Source organism: Balaenoptera musculus, chromosome 4 (genome assembly GCF_009873245.2).
Source record: "Balaenoptera musculus isolate JJ_BM4_2016_0621 chromosome 4, mBalMus1.pri.v3, whole genome shotgun sequence".
Taxonomy (NCBI): Eukaryota; Metazoa; Chordata; class Mammalia; order Artiodactyla; family Balaenopteridae; genus Balaenoptera; species Balaenoptera musculus.
The window spans coordinates 143,157,604-143,180,417 of record NC_045788.1 but is presented as its reverse complement, the minus strand read 5'-3'; the positions used below and the strand labels follow the sequence as shown (position 1 = coordinate 143,180,417).

General features: G+C 66.5%; 1 protein-coding gene across 2 annotated transcripts in view; it reads right to left on the bottom strand.

Annotated features, from left to right (window-relative positions):
- Positions 1 to 5,179: 5,179 nt before the first annotated feature.
- Positions 5,180 to 22,814, bottom strand: part of PFKL (phosphofructokinase, liver type) — a 27,732-nt gene continuing 10,097 nt past the window's right edge. The window contains exons 4-22 of one of the 2 annotated variants that reach the window (XM_036851041.1): positions 21,276 to 21,465; positions 20,440 to 20,605; positions 19,774 to 19,818; positions 19,409 to 19,517; positions 17,381 to 17,476; positions 16,339 to 16,431; positions 14,786 to 14,911; positions 13,583 to 13,647; positions 12,880 to 12,943; positions 11,481 to 11,627; positions 11,042 to 11,112; positions 10,482 to 10,569; positions 9,643 to 9,795; positions 7,967 to 8,131; positions 7,469 to 7,530; positions 7,170 to 7,281; positions 6,429 to 6,528; positions 6,237 to 6,342; positions 5,180 to 5,798 (exon numbers count right to left, since the gene is read on the bottom strand). In XM_036851041.1, coding sequence (XP_036706936.1) covers positions 5,651 to 5,798; positions 6,237 to 6,342; positions 6,429 to 6,528; positions 7,170 to 7,281; positions 7,469 to 7,530; positions 7,967 to 8,131; positions 9,643 to 9,795; positions 10,482 to 10,569; positions 11,042 to 11,112; positions 11,481 to 11,627; positions 12,880 to 12,943; positions 13,583 to 13,647; positions 14,786 to 14,911; positions 16,339 to 16,431; positions 17,381 to 17,476; positions 19,409 to 19,517; positions 19,774 to 19,818; positions 20,440 to 20,605; positions 21,276 to 21,465 — 2,106 coding nt within the window. In that variant the 3' untranslated portion in view covers positions 5,180 to 5,650. The remainder of the gene's footprint in view (positions 5,799 to 6,236; positions 6,343 to 6,428; positions 6,529 to 7,169; positions 7,282 to 7,468; positions 7,531 to 7,966; positions 8,132 to 9,642; positions 9,796 to 10,481; positions 10,570 to 11,041; positions 11,113 to 11,480; positions 11,628 to 12,879; positions 12,944 to 13,582; positions 13,648 to 14,785; positions 14,912 to 16,338; positions 16,432 to 17,380; positions 17,477 to 19,408; positions 19,518 to 19,773; positions 19,819 to 20,439; positions 20,606 to 21,275; positions 21,466 to 22,814) is intronic. The other variant, XM_036851042.1, reaches the window with a different exon arrangement.

Sequence of the window (22,814 nt, the reverse complement as noted above, 5' to 3'; positions counted from 1 at the left end):
AACATCCACGCCCCTGTGGGAGCCGAGGGTGTGTCGGGTTGCATGAGGGCTGCACAGACCCAAGGGGGACTGACCACAACGTGTGCAAGAAACCAGCCCGGAAGACCACCGGCTCTGGGAAGATGAAGCTGCACTCGTGGTGCCACCGTCTCACGCTGGCCTCGTGGGAGGCCCCGGGGAAGGCGGTGGTTCACCTTGGGGCCCCCCTGTAGTTCTCAGGGCAGGGGGTGAGGTCTGGCCGCGGGAAGCGAGGACTCGCCACGCGGGGCCGTCTAGGACGGGTGGCCGCGGCCTGTGCATGTGCCTTCTCTCGTGTTTACGGGACGTTGGATGCTCTCAATAAAGCCTCGTCCTGGTTAGAACGAGCTGGGCGTGCTTATGTTTCGTTAACACCCTCCCTCTCCCCACCCACCAGGCGCGGCTCACACCCACTTCCCCTGCCCCACGACCTGGTACGCCGAAGTCGGGGACCCTCGACTCGGGCCCTGGTCGGGGTGAGCTGCCGGCCTCAGCGCCTTGACTCTTCAGCTCCCCGCGCATCCAGCCCTGGCCTGGATCCCAGGCCTCTGGTCTTTGTGGGCACGTCATAGTCCCAGCCGTGAACTTCGCCCCAGGTAGCCCTGAAGGTGGGGTTTCGGAGCAAAGCAGGTGCTGGCATTACAGCCTGTGTGTGTGTCCTGTTGGCCCCCGTTTAAGGAGGAGAGGGCTGAGACCCAAGAGGACACATCGCTCGTCTGAAACGCTGGCCAGTGCAGCCAGAGGCGGGCCAGACGCAGTGTGCTCTCCACGGAGCTGCTGCCCAGGAGCGAGGGTGGTCACTGCATCTCGGACCCCGCCACTGGGTCACCTGGGCCAGCAGCCCCTGTGCCGCACGCAGCGTCCAACACTCGTGGCAGGACAGGCCGAGATCTGGGTCCTGACCTGACGTGGGGCGCTGGGCCAGGCTGCAGCACAGCCTGAGCCAGGAGGTGGCCGGTGTCCCCCCCCCCCAGAGCCTCCCACGTGGAGGCGACACCCCGTCTCCCAGCCGCCAGGTGGATGGGGACCCCGAGCACCCCCCAGTTTGCTCCCTCAGCCCCCTCCCCCCGCCCCCCAGCGGGTCAGGAGGTGAGCTCCGAGTTCTGGGGAGGACTCAGCCGGGGCTGCCCTCTGCTCGTGCTGACTGGGGGCGACTTGCAGGAGGAGCGGGAGTGGAAGGGAGCCGTCCAGGGGCCACGTACCCACCTTGTCCCCGAGCCCAGGGCTGCCCTGTTTGCAGGGGGACACTGGGGCTTCCCTCTGATGGTCATCCTCCGGGAAGCGTTTATGGGGCCTCTGTCCCCAGAGGGGCTGTGGGATGCTCACGGGGCCCCTGTCAAACCAGTTGGGAAATTAGACAAGAAACAAGGTGTCCTGGCTGCCAGCATCCCCTGAGGACAGCGGTTCTCCAGGGCGCTGTGAATGGACACGGGCCCTGGTGTCTTCCCGGGGAGCCTGCGGTTCCGAGGGGCCCCGCCAGGGCGTGGGAGCACCTGGGGATGCCGAGCGGGATGCCACCGTGGCGATCACCGGATCTTCTCGGGCCGAGGAAGAGCGCCGGCCCAGCGAGGAGTGGATGCGAACGGTGGCCTGGCCGAGTGAGGCCAGCAGTGCCTGCCCCGTGCTCCTGCGGCCGCTCAGCCAGCCAGGACGGCGTGGGCACGCGGGACCCCGAGCTTGGTCTGTGCCCTGCTGTAGCCGACCTGAGTACCTTCATCCCTGTTCAACACGGGCCCTGGTCCCTGGGAAGTCGGCGTCTTTCTGCTCTTGCAGGGCTGTCACTTTTTGCTATTTATTCGTAAAGGGCAAAGCTGCCCATCACAGCGTCACGTGAGGGAGGTGGGTGTGGCCACAGCTCGCCTGGGGAGCCCGACACATGCCCTGCCCCCTCTGCAGACACTGGTGGGCAGGGCAGGGTTGGAAGAGACAAACCTATGGCCCTTAGTCAGGCCAGGGGTGTAGCACCTGCGTAAACCCTTCCTCAAGACGTCAACAAGTAGCCAGTACGGCGTCACCGTACCGTCCCCACGTGCCCAATGGGCGGGACTGCCGACAGGTGAGCACCTCAACAGGTGAGCACCCCGACTCGACCATCAGCCTGAGACAAACACACTACATGTGGCCTTGATGTCCCCTGGCCGGACTGTCCAGGGTCTGGGACAGCGTCTGAGGGCCTCCCCCCACCCCCCTGCATTTAGGCCCTCAGGGGAGGCCCCTCCCACAGTCCTGTCGTGAGCGCACCTGCACAGGAGCCTCTGGGGTAGTCTTCAATGCTCTCCAGCACCTGCCGAGCCCCGCCGCCAGCAGAATTACAGAGAAGGGCTCTAGTTGAACCTGCTGCACAAGTGTCTACTTTGGTGGACGCTCTCAGAGTTCCATCACCCCCGCAAGACTGACTCATGGGCTGTGTTCCCTGGAAAGCTCGCAGGAATAGCAGTGTTTGTCAGGGCCTGAAATTATAGTCTTCGCGTAGTGAGACAGAATGCAAGAACGCTGAGACAGAAAAACTATGCGTTTGTGGTCACCTGCGTCCCAGAGCCAGCCCGGGCAGCCTCCCCGGTGGGCACCAGGCTCAGGGAGGGGGCCATGGCTTCGGGGGAGCTGCCCTCCAGGACCGTCCTGGGCCTCGGGGGTGCTGTTAGGGTTGAGAGGGGCGCAGGGTTCAGGCCCTCCCCACCCTGCTCAGCCGGGTGGCCCTAGACCAGTGGGGCTGAGGGGGGTTGCAGGAATCGTGGGGATCCGGCTGCTTCCCAAGCCAGGTGGGTCATCACCCCTGCTCTCCAGACCACGTGGACGCCTGCCCAGCACCCCAGTGTGCAGCAGACCCCACCCGGCCCCTCCCAGGGCCCTGTCCCGGCCTCAGGGAGCCCGAGGGTGATGCCCGGTCCCTGGCTCGCCCCGTTCCTGGGCCTGCAGCACCTTCCTTCCCCAGCCATGTCCCCTGAAACGCGCCCTTGGCCTCACACCCCACCCGCATCCTGTTCTGAGAAACTGCTGCACACATGCTTTCCTGCAGTTGAGGCCCAGTCTTGTTGTCTGTGGCGGGGGGCAGGATTCTGAGGCGGCCCCAGGTCCCAGACCCCTGGCGTGTACACCCTACCAGATCCTCACCCCCAAATGGGGGGCCAGTCTGTGAACGTGATGGATACACGGCCGTATATGGCCAAGGTGAAGGGGTTGCACAGATGTAGTTAAGGCCCCTAATCAGGTGACTCTGAGTTAACAGAAGGGAGTGTCCTGGTGGGCCTGCCCTAATCTGGTGACCTCGGCGCCCCACGTCACCCCCCTCCAGGCATCCCCGGATCAGGGCTAAGGAGGCTGAGGGCCTTCCCTCCCCGAGCTCAGCAACTAGGAGCAGAAGACACCCTCCTGCTGCCGCTGGAATTCTACCAACAGGCAGCTCAGAAGGGCCGAGGTCCAGGTGAGACCAAACCCGGCCGAACAGGGAGCCCCCTTTTGCTTGGGGAGCCCAGAGGCTGGCTGAGAGGAGGAAGGGGGCCGACGGGGAGGGAGGAGCAGGGCAGGAACTGGGCCCGGACACCTCGGCCCTTCTGCAGCTGCCGCAGCCTCTGCCTGGGCCTCCCAGCTGCTGGACAGGCGGCCGGTGGCACCGCGGACGTCCTTCCAGCCTGGCAGGCAGCCTCCTGTGTGCCCCGCGCGGGACGCCCTGGGGAGCGCTGAGTGCCTGAAGGCAGGGAGCAGGCCTGGAGGGGGCGTCCACGCCTCGGAGGCCAGCACAGGGCCAGGTCCTTCACGGCTGCTGAGGCGACCGCCAAGTGCTCATTATACCAGCATCTGAAGACACTGCACATTTAAGCCAAACCAACCCGAAAACCCTGGAAAAGTAGCCTTCCAGCGCTCCTCCCCCCTCCCCCAGGCTGGGCATTGGGCACCCTGGGAGGGGCTGGCCCCAGCACTGCAGGGGTCAAGTGGAGCCAGGCGAGGACGAGGCCGTCACTGGGCAGTGCCTGGGCCAGCGTGGCATCCTGGCTGGGGCGGGCGTGTGGTGAGGACAGAGGGGACACGGCTGCCACCAGCCAGGGTCACCCCCAAGGGAGTCACCACCCCTGAGCTCCAGCCTCCCGCTCATATGTATAGGCACGTGTGCGCACATACATGTAGGCACATAGGTGTGCACACGTGCACACACACACTCACATATGCACACACACACACACATGCACACATACTCAGGTTTCTGGGCCCTGGAAACTTGCCCCTGGTCTTTTGAGACAGAGGCTCAGACCGCTGGGGGACTGTCCCCCCTTGGCTTGCCCCAGGGCTGGCAAAGCAGACCGGAAGGTCCCCAGCTCCAGAAATGGCCACCCAGGAGCCCCCAGGCTCTCGGCAACACAGTGAGGCTGGTGTGGGCCCCCAGCACAGGTCAGCCCAGCCAGGCCTGCGGCGCCCAGGAGTCACCAAGGGTCCCTGCCAGGGTCTGTGGGGACATGAAGGCAGCCTAAGACGGTGGGCCCCAGCCTGGGCCCGACAGAGAGACCCCCTCCCACCCGGGGACCCCCAACTTGGCCTGTGGGCCTCCCCACAAAACCTCCTGGGTCCCAGAACCTCGTCCTGACCTCTAAGGGTGCCAAGGGCAGGAGTGCAGGCAGAGCAGCCCCGGGCGAAGGGCCCGAGTGACTGCAGTGGGAACACACGTGGATGGGCCGCCTGCGCAGGGGTGACGGAGACCTGCCAAGCACAGACCACGAGGTCGACATCCAGCTTGTCCTCCCGAGGACCCTGGTGCCGGCGCCACACTGCGGAGCGAGGGCTGCCTGCCCTCAGCCACCTGCCCCGGGATCCTTGGCTCTACTTCTGAGACCCCAGGCTGAGTCGGGGGGAACGGTCCGGGTCAGACTTGGGGCCTAAGAACCAGGCTCAGAAGTCCTCCCAAGACGGGGGGAGGCCAGGCCTGTCACCCCTCAGGACGGGGTTGGGGGGCTCAGGTCACCCCGCAGGATGGGGGGGGGCTCAGCTCATCACATGGGCAGGGGCTGCTGGTCCTGGGATGAGGGTGCGGCCCCAGAGGGCCCGTGTCCCTGAGACCGGGCTCAGCCCAGAGCCCAGAGGAGGCCCCCAGACCCGTGTGTGCAGGTGGGGAGCTACCAACCACCAGATTGCCCACCCTCCCTAGAAGGTTCCAGAGGCCCTGCTTTCCAGAGACTGACAGCACCCCACAGTCGGGGTGATTTTATTTCTAGAAAAGGTGACAAGCGCTGCTCAGCCCCGCCGGTCAGTGCACACAGGGGTTGGGTCACAGTGAGGCGCACCGGGGCACGTCCCCACTCCGGCACGGAGACCCAGGCTGCTGTGCCCCCAGGGCTGGTGAGGGTGCAGGGCCAGCTTGGGGAGAGGTACCTCGGGGTACCGAGGCAGAGGGGCGGTGGTGTCCAAACGTGGACGCCCCCACATACCCCTGCCGTGGAAGGTGGGTGCCCAGGGTGCTCTGTCCTGGGGGAGAGCCGAGCGGACAGCAGGCTGGGACTTGGGCCGTGAGAGTCCCGGAGCCAGGGTGCACCTCCCCAACGCCCGCCCGCCCGCAGGCTCCAGGAGGCAGCAGCCCAGGCTCCAAAGTGGGGGCGGGGTGGGGGGGGGAGGCGGGCGCAGGCGGGGGCGGGGCAGGGACGCGGCTTCAGAATCCTGTTTCGATGCTGAGGGTGCTGCGGGTGACGTGCTCCAGCTCCCCGGACACGTAGTCGGCCATGCTGATGCGGTAGTGCGCCAGCATCTTCAGCATGAGCCGCAGGTTCAGCCACCACTGCTCCAGGGGCATCCGGTGCCTGCGGCGGGGCCGGGACTCGGTCGGGGGCGGGGTCGGGGCCTGCGGCGGGGCGGGGTCAGGGCCAGGGGGCGGGGCAGGCGGCGCCAGGGGCGGGGCAGGCGGCGCCAGCGGCGGGGCGGGTCAGCTCCCGGGCCGCCACCCCAAGCTGGGCCCCGCACGCCCCCTGGGGACACCTGGACCTCGGGACCCGGGACATGTGGAGGCTAGCTCCGGCCACCGCGCTTCAGAGGTGCCGGGGCCCGCCCCCAGGAGGGTTCGGCAGACCGCGAGCGCCTGCAGACCCGACCATGGCTGACCCCACCCTCACTCTCTGCCCCGTCCGGAGCAACAGGGACCCAGGGTCAGCCCTGGGCGTGGGGACCGGGCGGCCCTGTGGGATCAGCGGTCCAGGCAGGTCTGGGCCCGGCGGTCCACCCCTCTCTTCGGAGGGACTCACTCAAAGTCGGTGTCCTTCTTGAGCTCGGTGACGGGGCTGAAGGCCACCGCCTTCTTCTGCAGGCCGATCACGCAAGCCGAGTCGGGGGCGTTGGCGAAGACCCGCCCTGTGGACACAGGCACGTGCTGGCAGCCCCACACCCAGGGCCCTCGGCGGGGACAGGTCACGCTACCCACCACCTCCCTCACGCACCCTTGCGGTAGACTGCCCGCAGTTTCTCCGACATCCAGAGTATGGCCTTCACCCCCAGCTTGGTGCCGTAGTTCCGGTCGAAGGGGGTGGGAGCCCCGCCCTGGAAACACAGTGGGTGAGGCCAGGTTCTGGCCCTCAGGGAGGAGCTGGGCCTCAGGCAGCCGAGCCCCGGCCCGAGCCCAGCAACCAGGCCCTGCCATGACCTCAGGTGAGCCCTGCTGGGCTGACAGCCCTTCCCCTCGACCTGCAGCACCCCGGCCCCTTTCTCCGTCCCAAATCTGGCCTAAAAGCCACCTCCAGAGGCCGGGCAGTGGGCTGCCTACTCATTGACTGGGGGGCCTCCGTGGGCCCCTGCATCTGGCAGGCAGGTCCCACCACCAGTGAGCAAAGACCCCCCGGGAGAGGGGAGCCCTAGGGGTGCACACGGCCCTCAGTCTGCTTGGAACCCACAGCGCGGGCTTGCTGCAGGGCCTCCGGGGGGCCAGAAGGGGAGGGGGCTTGTCAGGGTGGAGGTGGCTCCCGGGCCCGCCCCTTCCTCAGGCTGAGGCCTCGGCAGGATGCGAGCCTTGCTCGGGGGTGTGGGGACCAAGGGGCACCTACAGCCAGGTGCCCCATGAGGAGGGGCACAGAGAGGGGTCCTCCTCCTGCCACGGCCTCCTGGGACCCCTCGGCCCGGGCACAGTTGGGGGCCGGGGGCCAGGGAGCAGCCTTCCACGGAATCCGTGCTCCCCCACCCCGTACCTGCTGCAGGTGGCCCAGGACGTTAGTCCTGCAGTCGAAAATGCCCTTCCCCTCGGAGGAGTACAGGTTGTACAGAAACTCCGTGGTGTAGTATTCGTGGCACTTCTCGTTTCTGGGAAGAAGAACGGGGTGGGAGCGGCAGGGGAGGCCTGAGCCTCGCCTGGATGCTGAGCCCCTCCGGGCCGGGCCACAGGCTCTCGGGAAAGCCCGACCCCACCCACTCCTTCCTAAGCCCCCCAGCCTTGCTCCACCCAGCTGCCCCCACTGCTGGACCCTGCGGGCTCGCCCAGCAGCCTCACCGGAGCACCAGGCCCCTCTGGATGTCCGTCTTCATCTTCTCGGTCATGTGCTCCACGTTGGCCTGTGGGGTGAAGACCTGGGCTGAGCGGGGTCGGGGGCAGCAGCCTGAGGCTGTCTGGGAGGGGCTATTCCGGACGAGCCAACAGGTGGGGCTGAGAAGACCCACATCAGCCTGGGGTGGGGGGTGGGGACCGGGCTGCGGTTGCTGGAGGGCTGTGTGGGGTGGTGCGGGTGTGGGCCTGGGGCTGGACCGTGAAGCCGCGTTGGGAGGGCCGGGGCCAGCGGCCACGGAGGCCACAGGGCGGCAGGGGCACTGCCAGGGGGAGGGGGAGGGGTGCAGAGGGTCACGGGCTGGGTCCCCTCGAAGGCAGCGAGCCCCCAGCCCACTGGGCCATGGCTGCTTGGCGGGGGCCCTGGCTCCTCCGCAGGCCTGCTCCGCTGTGTCTCAGGAGGGGACCCTTCAGCCTGGCCGGGAGAAAGGTACGGGCTCGGCTCACCTTTAACTCCTGGATGTTGAAGGGGTCCTCGAAGACGTAGGCGGCGTCGGCCCCCACAGCGATGCCGGTCACGGTGGCCAGGTAGCCACAGTAGCCCCCCATGGTCTCCACAATGAACACACGGCGCTTGGTCCCCGAGGCCGACTGCTTGATGCGGTCACAGCTCTGAGAACCAGGGTGCGGGTCAGAGCCCTCCCCTCAGACCGCGGGGACCCGCGACGCTGCAGGGACCTGGGTCTCTCTCCCAAAGTGACTGAAGATCAGGAGCGGCTGGGACCTTGCCCCATGTGCCCAGGGCACTGGCAGCCCTCACCACACGCCCTCCATGCGGCCACATGGAATTGGGTCCTCAGCCCGGGCATTTGTGCCCCCAGGACAAGGTGGGTGTCACTAGCATCTAGTGGGTAGGGGCCAGGGACGCTCTAGGAGGCTCTCCCTGACCTTGGGCCAGGGACACACTGGGCCTTAATCTGCTCATCTGCCAACGGGGGAAGACACTCTGCCAGGGCAGGGTCTTCGTAAACAGGGGCCCTGACGACACGTGAAGTAAGTGCTCTGCAGACGCTAATGATGATGACAATCCTAACTGAACAGTTCAAAGAAATTCGAGCATTAAATAAAGAACTGAGGAAAGAGAAATAAAGCAGATACGTAGGCTACTGGTGTCTGAACTATGAGGATAAACCCCAGATAACAGATGAAGAGCAAAGTGGAGGAAACAGCTGCAATGTTTGGCAAAGGGTCTATAGCCTACATATGTAAAGAACGTTTACAAATAAAAAAGAAAACGTGCCCAGAGAAAAATAGGCAAGTGGTGGAAAAAGATAATTTCAAAAAAACCCCTGACAAATGGGCAATAAACATATAGAAAAATATTCAACCAGAAATCAGAGCTGCAAAGTAAAACCGAACCCCGTCCTCCCTCATCTGGTGAGGGGCAGGGGCACGAGAAGTTTCAGAGGAGCCGTGGGCGATCCACAGCCAGTTCAGATGGGAGGTAAATTGAAAGAAAACCCTTGAGGATCATGGGACTCTGGGTTAGGAGATGGGGGTGGGGTGGGATCTCCTTTAGCCTCTTGTTTCACTTGTATTTTCTCCTCCATCTAAAAACACGCAGCACTTGATTGAGCAACACACCCCCTTCCAGCTTCAGACCCCCCCAAAACGGAGGTGCTGAACCCCTGGGGAAGCTGGGCTCATGTGGGGTCACAGTCAAAGGTGGGAAAGGTCTAGAGGGTGGGGACAGCAGTGGGGATGCCCCCAGAGAGCCCCTGGTGGTGCCAGCCTGCTGGGATCCCTCCAGGAACCGGGCTCCCACCTCCCACCCTCCCACGTCCCAGCCGGAGGCCTGGGTTCCCCCCAGAGCCACGTGTGGCTGCTTCACCGGACAGGACCATGGCCCGATGTCCACACCAGTACGGTAGCTCAGTTAGGTCAGCGGCAGCCTCGACCACCGTCATCCTCACACCCTGGTGACCCCAGAGCCACACCCTCGCTGCCATCCTTGAGACCTCGGGGGCAGCCGGGTCCTGCCCACTCCCCATGCAGGCCGCCAGCCTCGGTGGGGGCCCCGCACCCCATCCCACCTCTCGGCAGCCCCTCTGGGCGCCCTCCCCTCCCAGGCGCCCCGTCCGCCCACTGCCGGCCTACGCGGGGGCAGCGGCCCCATGCCCCACCTCCATGGCGGCATTGACGGCGGTGTCCGAGCCCAGGCTGAAGTCGGTGCCCGGCACGTTGTTGCTGATGGTGGCGGGGATGACACACATGACAATGCACAGCTCCTCGTAGCGCTCGCGGGCCTCCACCAGCTGCAGCACCCCCTCGTAGGCCTGCAGGGATCGGTGGGGGCTCAAGGCCGGCCCCGGAGAGGCCGGGCTGCCGGGCGAGGCAGGAGGAGGGGCCCCTGGGTCCTGCTCCTGGCTGTGTGCCTGGCGATGGGCGTCTGGGCCCACCTGCCACACCCCAGGACCGAGACCAGGCGGGCCCCACCCAGGAGCTCTGCAGCCGCCTTCACCAGGGAAACTGGACTCCAAGGAGGACAGGAAGGAGGCCCGCCCACCCTGCCCTGACCCCAGCCCACTCCATGCAGTCTGCGGGGGCTTGGGCTCCTTCAGGAAAGGGCAGGAGTGGGTATCTGTCATTTACGGGGGCTGACCAAGCCCCAGCATCACACCGACGTGCCCCCCGCTACCCAGAACTCCGCCGAGAGCCGCTCTGGACCACCACCTCAGCGGCGGGAGGCTGAGGCCACTCGGCCCTCCTGCCTGGGCTGTCCCACCCCCACTGTCCCTCCCCTGCGGTCAGAGCTGCCCCTCCCCCTCCTCCTCCTTCTCCTCCCTCCCCCTAACCCCCTCCCCCTCCTCACCAGCCCCGCCACACTCACCCTGGTGGCCCCGTCAGTCGAGCTGGCTCAAGGTAACCTCCTGCACATGGGGCTTCCGGAAGGGCCACCTCGGCGGCCCACACCCTGGGGTCTCCTCCACCCCCGCTTGCTCCCCTGCAGCTGCCCCCTCACCTCGAAGCCTCCGATGACCAGCAGGGCGTGGATGTTGTGAATGTGGATGTTTTCCACAATTTTCTCCATGTAGCCCTTGGGCAGCGTCCTGCAGTGGGAGAGAAATCAGACGGGCGTGCTGCATCTGTACAGAACGCCAGGCTGGAAGGACCCACGTCCGCACCGTGTCTGAGCTCGGGAGAAGGCAGGCCTGGGGCGTGGCGGTGGGATTCCCGATTAGAGGTGGAAGCAAAGGTGGGGCACCCGGGGGCGGCGGGGCCCACCAGCGGCCTGGCACCCGTTCAGTGCCCTCGCTGGGCACTGGCCACTGCCCTCCCGACAGCCTGGCTGCGAGCCTCACTTCCTGCCCGAGGGGATCCCTTCCGTAGGTGTGGAGCTGCCCGAACAGCCTTCCTCTACACAGGTGACCTCAAGTGAGCTCCTGGCCAGGAAGCCCCAGGCAGGAGGGTCTGTGTCCCGCTCTGGACAGGCCACCCGCCAGAGGAGACCTAGCCCAGGGCCACAGGGCTGGTTTCCCTTGCATCCCACCCCGCTGCTGCCCTCGGGGGCCAGGTGCTCACCTCTTGGTCCCCAGCATGGAGCCGCCTCGCCCCAGCCAGCCAGCCACATCATGCCAGCCCACTTCCTGCACCTGCAGGGGGAGGCACGGCTTCGGGGGGCAGGCCAGGGGCGCTGGCCCACCCCTCCTCAGGTGATGGACCTGTCCTCAGGGAGTGCACGTCCTCGGGGGAGGGGGGACAGAGGCCGTGCCTGGCACTGACCGTCCTACCACAGGTCAGAGCGGGGTCTCGGGGCCCGGGCCGGGCTAAAGTGGACCCAGCTGCTCCCCCTCCAACCCAAGGAGAGGACCTGGCCTTGCCCTTAAACCCACATCGCGAGCCCCTCGGTCCTTGTTTGCTCGTAAGCAAGCCGGGGACACGTCATAAACTGACCAAAGACACACAGGGCCACCACCGCAGGCCCGGTCCCCCGCCCGGCCTCAGGCACGGCCACGCCTACCTGCCCCTTGGCCAGGCCTTCAAAGCCGTCGTGCACGACGTACACCGTGTGGCCCTGGGAGATGCCGGTGCGCACCGCCGAGCGCACGGCCGCGTTCATGCCGGCCGCTGGGGCCCCCACGTTCAGGATGGCCAGGGAGAAGCTGGTCTTCAGGGAAGGCGGGGAGACAAGAGCATGAGCACGGGGCTGGGGCGGGGGAACCGCCGACCCGGACAGAAGTCAGCAGAGAGCGGCTTCCGGAGAAGAGGCCCCAGTCCTCGTGGCAGCCTGGACACGGGCCAGAGATGGGACTCCCCCGGGCATGACAAAGACCTGTCCTCCTGACACCACAAGGCTCTGCCCAAGACCACATGAGCTACGGTGCAGGCCCCGCTCACGACCGCAAAGTCCTCGGCCAAAGGCAGGAGCGGGACTCGGGCCGCTGTCGGCCAAGCGCGGCTCGCGGGGGCAGCAGTGGCTCAGGCCAGAGTCAGCGCCTGCCTGGAGGCCCTCAGCAACCACCCCACACTCGGGGCTCAGGGCAGCAGCACCCCAGGAAGTCCTTGACGAGCAGCACGGGTGCGTGGAGGGCAGGGGGCCACCGTAGCCACGACAGGAAAGCGCAAAGAAGCAGGCGATGCTCTTTTAATCCTAGGGTTGCTGGAACCTGATAGAACCAACATGTCATCACCTCAACCCGGCATCAATGTAAGACACTGCTATGGGGCGCTTTCACACCCGCTTCCCTCGCTGCTCCTCAGAACCTGCGCCCGTGTGGCGTGTAGGCACACCTCGCTAGGGCAGCCATGTTCCCAGCACTCCGCGGCCACGTGTGGCCACCGGCTCTGCTGGGCAGCCTGGCTCTAGTGGGCCCTGGTAATACCAGCCTGACGCGCCCGAGGTGGTCATGCCCCAGGCGGTTCTGGAAGGGGATGTGGGGACCACTCTGCCTTGCCAGAAGCCGCTGCCCACCCCTGACCAGCTCCCAGGATAAATGGGGGGCCAGGACCCCACCGTCCAAGACTGTCTTGGTGGGACCCTTTCCTTGCCCTCGTGGTTTCAGAAACGAATCCTGCTGTCATCTTTATTTTGAAGAGAGTCCATTTCCTGAGGGTTTTAGCTATTTTGGAACGTGTCATAACACTGCATCCCTCGTCTCCTGAGTTAAACCTCCTCTCCTGACTTAAATTCTTCCAGCCGTTTGATAAGCAACGGGCCAGCGTAATCCCCAGGCTTGTCTGGGACCTGCTGGTCAAGCAGAGGCCAGGTCTGGTCCTCTCAGCTCACAGCTCAGACCCCAGACAGGAGGGAGGGTCCCGGCTCAGTGGGGCCAGCTCCCCGCTCCCTGGGCCGGGTGGCAGGGCAGGCGGGAGGAGGCCGAGGGCACAGCCAGGTGTGGGCTCTGCGGCTCGCCCCTCACCTTCTCCTTGGAGATCTTCTGGTGCGCAAGCAGCTTGTAAATGTTCCAGTTGTTCTCAAAGCTCCTGGAAAGGAAGCGGGTCGTGCATGGCGCAGCCCACAGCCAAACATCTCAGCACAGCACGGGGCCGGCAGCACAGCCTCAGAGGAACCAGACACGGGTGCGGCCCACCTCCCCACTCCTGTCGCCACGGACCCTGGCTGGGCGCCATCGCCGGGCGGCAGAGACCCCCACGGACATGCGATCCCAACGCCCCTCTCGGCAAAGCGAGCGCCCGCTTTCAGCCTGCGTGGTCCCGGCAGCTCCGCAGCGGGGCGGGAAGCGTGGCCACGGGAACCACGGGAAGCAGACCCGCAGGGCCAGTTGACCTGGCCCCTCCGGGCCTGCCTCGCTGCTGCCTTCTGTAGTTTCCCCCTCCCCCTTCCCAGGTGCCCTCCCTGTGCTGTGTCCCCCCCATCCCCCCAGCGCCCTGCAGGCCCCGCCAGCCCCGCGGGGCACATCCACGCAGCCTGCCTACTTCTCGGCCACTGTCGGGCCCTGTCCCTCCTACACGATGCATGCCCTAGGAGGAGGGTCTCAGAGCGCCACCTCTGCAGGTGGGCACGTCCCCATGTCGGGGGTGGCCGTGTGCGAGCCACTCGGAGTCTGCTGTGGGCCCCGCTGAGCAGACAGCCGCCCAACACCAGGCCCCCCGGGCCCTCACCTGCCTCGGAGCTGGATGGCCTCTTCAAACCTCTTCTCATCCATGGCCTTCTGCACCTCCTTGGTCTTAAAGAAAACAAGATGCACAGGCTGGAGGCGGAGGCCTGGCACATGCGTCCGAGCCCAGCGCGGGGGGCCTGTCCCAGACCCGCCGGGCAGCCGTCACTGCCGGCAATCGAGAGCGCTGAGGGGCCGAGGGGACCCCACCTGGCCTGCCAGGTCCTCCCCTCCCTGGAAGGGGCACCCGGGCCTCGCTCCTCCTCAGCCCTGGGAAGGGGGTGGGGGGCAGCAAGGGCCTAGGAACGAAGGGTGAGGCTGCTCTGGCCCCCAGACCCGCCACCCACTGGCGACCAGCCTGCCCGAAAGCGGGGCCCAGGGGAGGTCGCCGCGGGAGGATCTTCCAGGAGAAGCGCCAGGGAGGCCCCCCTCCTGCGCCAGCCCACCTCCCCTGGGCAGGCCCCGCTCTGCCCCCAGCTGCAGGGCCCCCCAAACCTACCGAGCCCCCCACCCCAGTGTCCCCACAGCCAGCCTCTCAGCCTCTCTCTGCTCCCCACTCCCCACTCCCGTGGTCCCTGCTCCGACCACATGAGATGTCCCGGTGGCTCTGGCCACCCGCTCCCCCTCCCCCTCCCATCCTAGCCCCAGGGCCCCACCCTGCCCAGTTTGCAAAGCCAGTTTGTCCCAGGCCACTGGCTCTGGGAAGCTAAGTGTCCTTGGCTCCCCCCAGCTACCCCCACCCCCGGCTCCCCTGGGCTTCCCCTGGCTCCTCTCGATCCCAGGCTCCCCAGGCCCCCCACGGGCTCCCCAGGGCTCCCCAGCTCCCTGCAGCTCCCGCACCTGTCTCGGGCTTGTCTTACCTTGGGGGCACCTTGGGGATGTGCTCACACCTCCCTCCCCCACCTGGAGGACTGCAGGCCTCGGATACCCTGAGGCCCGCTGGGGGGCGCAGCAACACACTCGGAAGGGGGGCCACAACAGAAGGTGCGATGCACCTGCCGCCCGCTCCGTGTAACACGCGTGGAGGGGCGCGGGGGGCGGGGGGCTTGCAGCAGGCCTGCTGGCTGGGCCGAGAGGCCCGGAAGGACAGGCAGCTCCGGGGTTGTGGCCGGGAAGGGGGCACGGCAGAGCCCAGCAGGGCATGAGAGCCCCAGGCACCTCCCTGGGCAGCCCCCCACACCGGCACCCCGGGCAGGCGGGTGCGCACCATCTGCACGCACTCCATGAGGGGCAGCCGCACGGAATGGTTCCCGGAGAGGCTGACCACGCAGGCCGGCGTGTCGGGCGTGGTCTCCAGCAGTGCCATCACCGCCTCCATGCCCATCTTGCTGCTCTGAGCGGAGAGAGGGGCGGGCGGGGCTCAGGCAGGTGCAGCCGGCACGGAGCCGGCCCCACGCCACGCACACGCCCTTGGCTCTCAGAGCCACACACACACACACACACACACGCACACACTAGAAGCTTCTGGAGTAAGCGACACTGTTTATACTAGAAATGGTGACTTAGCATGACCACGTTTCACAGCAGCCCCCCGGCACCATTTCATGGGGTCTCAGCCGGCCCTGCTAGGAGGGCGTGGCCCCCGCACCCCGGGCTTGCAGTGGCAGGGCCAGGGCTGGACCGGGGTTTCCGGAGTTCTCTCCACTATGACGAGGTTCCTCGCTTGGGGCTCCTTTGTCACAGCTGTCCTGATGTGTGTGCAAACTTGGGCATGGACTGGCGGGCTGGACCAGCTAAAACAGGTAAGGACCATCCTCCATGGAGACAAATCACAAACAGGGGTCCTGCCACGGCCAATGGGAACAGACAGGCGCGCCAGAGACCAAGGCCCGCGGCTCAGCTTGGTGAGACAGCGGCGTCCCCCGCCTCCGCCGCGCCCCCAGACCGCGCCCCCGGCCTCCCACACTGGTCAGGTGTGTGTCGGGAACAGTCCGGGAGAAAGCGCCTGTGTCCCTCGGGAACTGTGTGATGGCCGCCCTCCTGTAACCCACTGTGTGCAGGTGTCACCCTGCAGGACCTGGGCTCGGGGGCCAGCACTAAGCTGAGCCTCCGGCGCCCCTTTGTCCTCGACCCAGGCCTCCGGTGTCTCCACCATCTGCAAAACCAGCAGGTGAGCCCATTCTCCTGCCACCAGGCGAGACCCCGGGCCCAAGCTGGCACTCGATAGCCCCTTCTGTGCGCCAGGCCTGGTGGAGGGCCAGTGCTTGGCCCCCCGTCCCGAGTGCACCCCTGGGGCCAGACCCCCTCTGAGGTCAGTGTCCCCACTGCTCTGTGTGGGATGGGGACGCACCGAGGCCTCCTGGGAGAGGTTCGGTCCAGCGGCTCCCCCAGGCCCACGCTGGTCACCCGGCCTCAACCAGCACAGGGGCCCAGGCACAGCTCCGGCCAGCCCTGCAGTCTCCAGCCCCCAGCCCCAGTGACCAGCGCCTCACAGGCGGGCGCTTCACCACCTCGGGGCCTCCCTGGCCCCGGGTCCTGTCCCTGTGGGGCTGCAGCATGACTCCCACCCTGCAGAGGGTGAGGTGGGACCAGCGGTAATCAAGATTCGGCACCCAGGCCCTGGGCCAGACTCAGAACCACCAGACATTGACCTGCTGCTCACGCCGCCCTCCCTTCCCAAGGTCCTGCCAAAGCCATCGCCAGGAGGGTGCGGCCTAGGCTGCCAGGCCGTGGTCTCACCCACAAGCACCAGCAGCAGTGAAAAAATGCTCACGCACACACACGCGTGCCCACCCAGCACCAGGGTGACGCCCCACCTACCAGGATGCGGTCGAACGCCGACGGGGTCCCTCCCCTCTGCACGTGGCCCAGCACGGTCACACGTGTGTCAAAGCCCAGCCTCTGGACCACTAGCTGCTCGTGGGGACAGAGAGGGGGTGCCTGAGTTTGTCGCTCTACCCCACTGTCCCACCACCCCGTGGCCCCCAGCCCTCGCCCCTCCCCCCCTCCCCACCCTGCCTCAGGGATTTCAGGGTGTCAGCTCCCCAGGGGCCCCAGAGAGGCAGCCCAGGGTTCACGCCTACAGCCTGAGTGTGTGCACGTGTGCTCCTGTGTGTGGCTGTGTGTTTCCATGTGAGTGTGTGGGCGTGTGCTCCTGTGTGTGTGGGTGTGTGTTTCCATGTGAGTGTGTGGGCGTGTGCTCCCACACGTGCCGGCTGCAAGAGCTCATCATGGTCTCCAGCCCCTGTGGGTCAGGCCTTGCCAGGTACTGTGGCAGGAAGCACAGCGCACAGAGAGTTGGCAGAGGGGCCGGCTCCTGGCAGCACCTGGCTGGGAACTCAAGGACAGGGTGGGCGACCAAAGTGAGGGGCATGGAGGCTCCCAGGGGCTGTGCCCCACTGGGGGACGGGGGCCCAGGGCCCTGGGCAGAACCCGGCAGGTGGGTGCCGCTCACAGGGACGAAGGAGTCCCCCCCAGAGTTGTTCTGTTATGAATCTGGTACTGGATAGGCAGTGGGCTCCCGTGTCAATGCGGGGCCGGCAGGGGCTGGACCCTGTCACTGGGACACTGTTGGGGGGCTGGACAGGGCCCCTAGGATGGGGGATGATCTGAATGAAGACTGGAAACCAGAGGGTTGGGGGTTCCCAGCAGGTGGGAGCCACACCTCAGCCTCAGGGGGGCCAGGGCTTCTCAGGGGTCCCGGCTGCACCCACCCCACATCTGGCAATCGTTAGGGACAAGAAAGCTCCTTCCAGGAGCTGGGGGTGGGGCCCCAGCAAGAGCACTTGGGCACTGGAGATAAAGGGGAGCCCCCTCCCCAAGGCCCCGCCCACCCCACATGACCCGGGGCCCCCCCACTCACGTCCTTCACGTAGCGGGATGAGATGGGCTTCCCGTTGCGGTCGATGGCGCCCTCGGCGATGATGATGATGTTCAGGCGGGACCCTCGGCTCCGGGTCTGGGTCAGAGACACGGCAGCGCTCAGCCGCTAGCCTGCAGACACCTGCCCCAGCCACGGCTGCGACCTGCAAGCCCGCCCTGGGGTCCACGCCGCGGGGCAGCTGCCCCTCCTGCGGGTAGAGACTGGGGGACTGGAGGATTCCTCCTCCCCCTCCCACTCCCCGGACTGAGGGAAGATCTCCTACATCAGCTGGTGATGGGCGAATTAGCGTCTCTTAACTGTTGCAAAGGCAAAGCTCTTTGGGGATTTGAAAGTGCTTTTTGCTTATTTATTTCCTCAACAAATGTTTGTGGGATTCACTCTGATCCACCAGCCTCAGATGTTTGCCCCACAGCACCCGAAGAGACTTAGAGAGAAAGACAGGGTCAGAGCAGCTCCTGCAAGACCCAGGTACAGAGGGGCGGGGGAGCCAGGAGTGGAGGGCTGCCTGGAGGAGGTGGGGGTGGTGCAGTGAAGTGAGACAGCCAGAAGAGCCCACACCTCCCTCAGCCTCACTCGCTGCAGCCCAGGAGGCGGGCAGGGCAGAGGGTGACACCTGCATGTAACAGCTGGGGAAACTGAAGTTCAGGGAACCCCGGGTCGGGGTGAGGCGAGGGCCTTACACAGAGCAGGAAGGAACCAGGATTTGAGGCCAGGCCTGAGTCCAGGCCACTTCCAGGAAGACCCAGCCCCAAGTTCTCAGCGAGTAGGCCAAGGCCGAGGTCAGCCAGAGACCATCACCACCAGAGCCCCCCTCTACCCAGGCGAGGTTACAAGGCCACCCGGGGGTGCAAGGACTCCACCCAAGGAGAGGACAGAGGTCTCTGGCTAGCTTCGCCGCCAGGCTCAGCTCGGCCCTACCCTTGTCTTCACTGGGGAAGGTTCCAGAAGCCGGTCATGACCCTCGGCCCCTCCCACTGCCCTGGGCAGGGGTACAAAACCCTGGGGTGTGAGTGGGGGGTAGGGAGAGCAGCATCCGGCAGCGGACGGGAGTGATGCCACCACCTCGGTCACATGGGGACAGGGACGCTCCAGAGCCAGCCCCGGGCCGCCCGCCTCTCCCTCAGGAAACACAGGGCCTGGCACTGATCTCCCAGGACTCCAGAACAAAAGGCCTGGCCCGGGCAGCCTCCACGCTCGTCCTGCCCTTGGGCCAGGATGCAGAGGACATTGGGGGTAGACACAGCCCATTAGGGCCCCAGACTGGGCCCGAGTGTGAACTTGGGTGCACAGTCTCAGGGGCTCCCCTGCCTTGAATCCAGACCACAGCCCTCGAGTGCCCCCCGACCCCTGATGTGAAGGCGCCTCTCCCCCCCCGTCACAGCCCTCCCACCACTGGCCTAGCCAAGGGGCCAGCCTATCCTAGTTGGGGGGCCTCGGGGATGCCCAGGGCAGAGTATCTGCCTCTTCTGTGCCAGAGCCCCCCAGCTCCATCTTGAAGGGCCTGGAGAGCCGCGTTCCAGGCACCCCGTCTCAGGCACCCCTGCTCATCTCCTGGATGAGGCCTCAGCCCCCCATCTGCTCCCGCCTCCACAGCCTCTTCTGCTGGAGCCACTGCCCCAGGTTCCCGTCCACCCATCTTCACAGAGCCACCTCCCCGTGCCCAGGCTCAGCGGTCAGGACCCGAGGGAGCCAGCTTGACCGTGTCCCCGCTCCCGCCCCTCGCCCACGTCAGCACTGACCACGCAGAGCCGCGCCTGGGGCAGTGGTGAGTGTCCCCCTCAGCGCCCTCTGCGCGCCGGGGCAGCCCCCGGGTGTGTCCATCGGCACCGAAGCCCTCTCCACTCCTTGCGGTGCCGCCCCCAGGGGGGGATGCTTGCAGATGCTTGTTGAACCAGAGGGAAGTGAATCGGCCAAAGCTGGCCACGTGACCCCAGGGACACTCTCGTGGGGGACACGGGCCACGCAGCTCACGGCAGGGACCCTGGGAGAAGACCCCCAGGCCCTCACCTCACCCAGCCGCTCACACATGAAGTTCTCCCAGCCGTCCTCGGGAGGCGCCTCAGGGATGAACAGCCAGTCGGCCCCCGAGGCCAGGGCGGACACCAGGGCCAGGTACCTGGAGGGGCGGGAGGGCGAGGGGCTGCAGTAGGTGGGCCCCAACCCGACACCACAGGCCCCGGTCCCTGGGTCACAGGGGAGGTACAGCTCTGAGCGGCACCCAGCCCCACAGTCAGGACTCCCCACACCCCGGCTCTCACACCCACGGTGTCAAGTGAGCACCTGCCACGCGCCAGGAGCCCTGCAGGCGCTGCACCCTGCTCCCGCTCCCCCGAAGCCCCGGGCCCCCCGGCTGACCCGGGCAGCCCCCTTACCCGCAGTGCCGCCCCATCACCTCCAGCACGAAGGTCCTCTGGTGGCTGTGGACACGGAAAGGGCAGAGGGCATCAGTGCAAAGGCCCCCTGAGCGGAGCTGAGCCACGAAGCCTGGCCTCTCGTGCCACACCACCCATGGCCCCAGCTCTGCCAAGGGCGTGCCCAGGAGAGACAGAGGACGCGGGAGCAGCCCAAGGACAGACAGCCCTTGTCATTCCCAGGGGGGCCAAGGCTCTGCGCTAAGAGCCACCTCTGTCTCGGGCTCACGGCCAGCTTCACGCTGGTTTTCACTGATCTTTGCTCCTGAGGCTGAAGGCCATTCACCCTGCTGGGGCCTGGCCGTCACTAGCCAGCAGCCTGAGAATCCCCTGTGGGGTGCATCATTGCCCCAGGGCCGTAGGAGACCTGTCAGAGCCACTGGCCACCTAGGGCTCGGGACAACCTGGCAGGGTGGGGACCAGACCCCCAAGCCCCTCCGCTCACCCCACTGTAAGTCCCCCCCACCTGGGGGCTGGGGGCAGCCAGTACAGGCTCCTAGGGATGGAATTACGCTGACAAGCCATTGACCCTGCAGAAGGGCAGCCTCAGCCCCTCGCCGGGAGACGGGGTCCCAAGCTTGCTTGCCTGGTGGCCTGGCTGGGCGGGGGGCTGCGGGCCTCACTCACCTCTGGGCGGTGGTGGTGATGGCGTCGATGACCTCCATGATGCGGTGCAGGGCCGAGTCCGTGCCGATGGTCATGTCGGTGCCGCAGAAGTCATTGTCAATGGAACCCACCAGCCCGGCGATGTTCAGGTGCGAATAGGTCTGAGCCGTGCTCTGTGAGATCTTGCCTGGGAAGGAGGAGCCCAGCCCAGGTGCAGCCTCAGCGGCCCCACCCGGCCCCCTTGGCCACAACACGGGGCCCGGACCCCAATCCCCACCCCCTCCCCCAGCCCACCCGGCAGTGCAGCCTGGTGAGGTCCCCAGGCTCAGCTTCCCCCTCCTCAGGTCCTGCAGCAGGGGTCCTGGGGCCCGGCGGCAGTGGCTGAACCGCTGATTACGGACTTGTCACCCTCTGGGAGACGTCCAGGGGAGCCCTGGAGAGTGCACCCCTCACTTCCGGGTCCCCCACGAGCAGCACAGAACCAACGAAGCTCCAACAGGTCACTTTCCGACTGGTGACCCCCCAGGACTCTGTGTCTTATGTTACCAAATTTTAACTATCACACTTCTGCAAACTGTGACAAGCCCGTAACCCACATCGGGGAATGAATCACAGCGCAGCTGAGTCAGCCTGGGAACTGCCATCCAGCACCAGGAGGACAGCACTGCCTGGGGGTCCCTGACGTTGGGTCTCCACAGGCCTCACTACCGGCCAAACCCGGGCCCGTGGCTCCTAGAGCCACCCAGGGTCCGCCTGATCTCGGGCCAGGCCCCCTCCTCCCGGCCGGCAGCCCAGCAGCGTCTCGCCTCCCCTGGTCCTGCCTGTTCCCGGCCCTAGCCGCTCCGCCGCCGACCCACCTTCGCTCACCAGCTCCTCCAGCAGGCTGCCCCACTCGCTGCGGAAGATGTTGGCGCCCGTGAGGCTGCCGTCCCCGCCGATGACGCACAGGTTGGTGATGCCACGCTGGACCAGGTTGTAGGCGGCCGCCCGGCGCCCCTCCCGCGTGGTGAAGGCCTTGCAGCGGGCGCTGCCGATGACGGTGCCGCCCTGCACGGAGGAGGGGCAGCCTGGGCCAACGGGGCACCGGAGGGACGCGGGTACTGGGCAGGGGCGGCCTGGGAGACCCCAAGGAACGGAGGGCCAAGCCCAGGGGCTCCTCGGAAGGCTGGGCAGGTGCCCGCCCCCCCCACCTGGACTTTCTCCTCATGTGTGCAAGGAGGAGACTGCCCACCGTCAGGCTCGGGGAGCTCGACAGGTAAGGGACGAGCAGGCTCTGAGGTGTGTAAGGCACGCACACGCGCACACACGCGTGCACACGCGCACACACGCGCACACGCACACATGCACGTACTCTGGCCCACAAGGCCGGGCACCAGCGCAGGGACGTGCCTGGGCAGCTCATGCCGTCATCCTCATGCCCCCCCGCCCCGGCTCAGCCTCGGCCCAGGCTCCCCAGACCCTGCCCACAGGCGGAACTGCCGGCCCCTGCACTCGGCCAGGTGCTGGGGACAATGTGCTGCTCCCCAGACCACCGAGAGCACCGGGTTGGGCCCCGGGCCCCAGGCTTCACGGAAAATGCAAATCAGAGCTGGCCCTGGCCCAGCCCAGACTCCTCCTGCGCCCCTCCCCGCCGCCCCCATGCTCTACGCTCCTCACCCCTCTCCAAACACCAGCCCGGCCCCGCATCCTCACCTGCCCACCTTTCATGCAGCTTCACACCCCAGCTAACACTTGGCCTAAAGCTCCTTCCCCGGGCGGTCTCTCAGGACAGAGGCCACAGCCATCCTCAGACACAGGGTCAGAGCAGAGCAACGGCTGGATCCAGGCCTGAGGCATGATGGCCGCCCTCCCTGGACCCCTGGGGCGGAGGACGAGGTACCCAGGCTGCAGCCCCACCCATGATGGGGTCAGGGAGCACTGCACCAGAGCAGGACGACATGGGGTGGGGGGCTCTGATGAAGCCCAAGAACAGGGCTTGTCCGTGCCCCACTGGACCATCGAGGGCTCAACAAACGGGCCTGTTTGTCCACGAGCGCCTGGAGAGCGCGGTCCCTTGGGGACGTCCACCCTGGGCAGGAGGGGTGGGTGGCACTGCAGGGCTGGCTGTGCCTGGATGACCCAGGGTCCAGGCCCGTCGCCCACTGCTCCGCTGACCCATACATAGCATGTGACGACGACAGGCCTCTTAAATAAGCAGGTATCAGCTGGTGGTCTAGGATACACAGGCGACAGGTGTCCCACAGCGGTCCCTGCTCTGTGGGAGGACTAGGGTCTCCCTACAGAGACCTGGTTCAAAGACCCCCGCTCCTAGGAACCCCTGGCCCCAGCGAGGTGCTCAGCGCCCCACCCTCAGTAAGGATGACGAAGGGGAAGGCGGGGGAGGCGCAGAGAGGCCA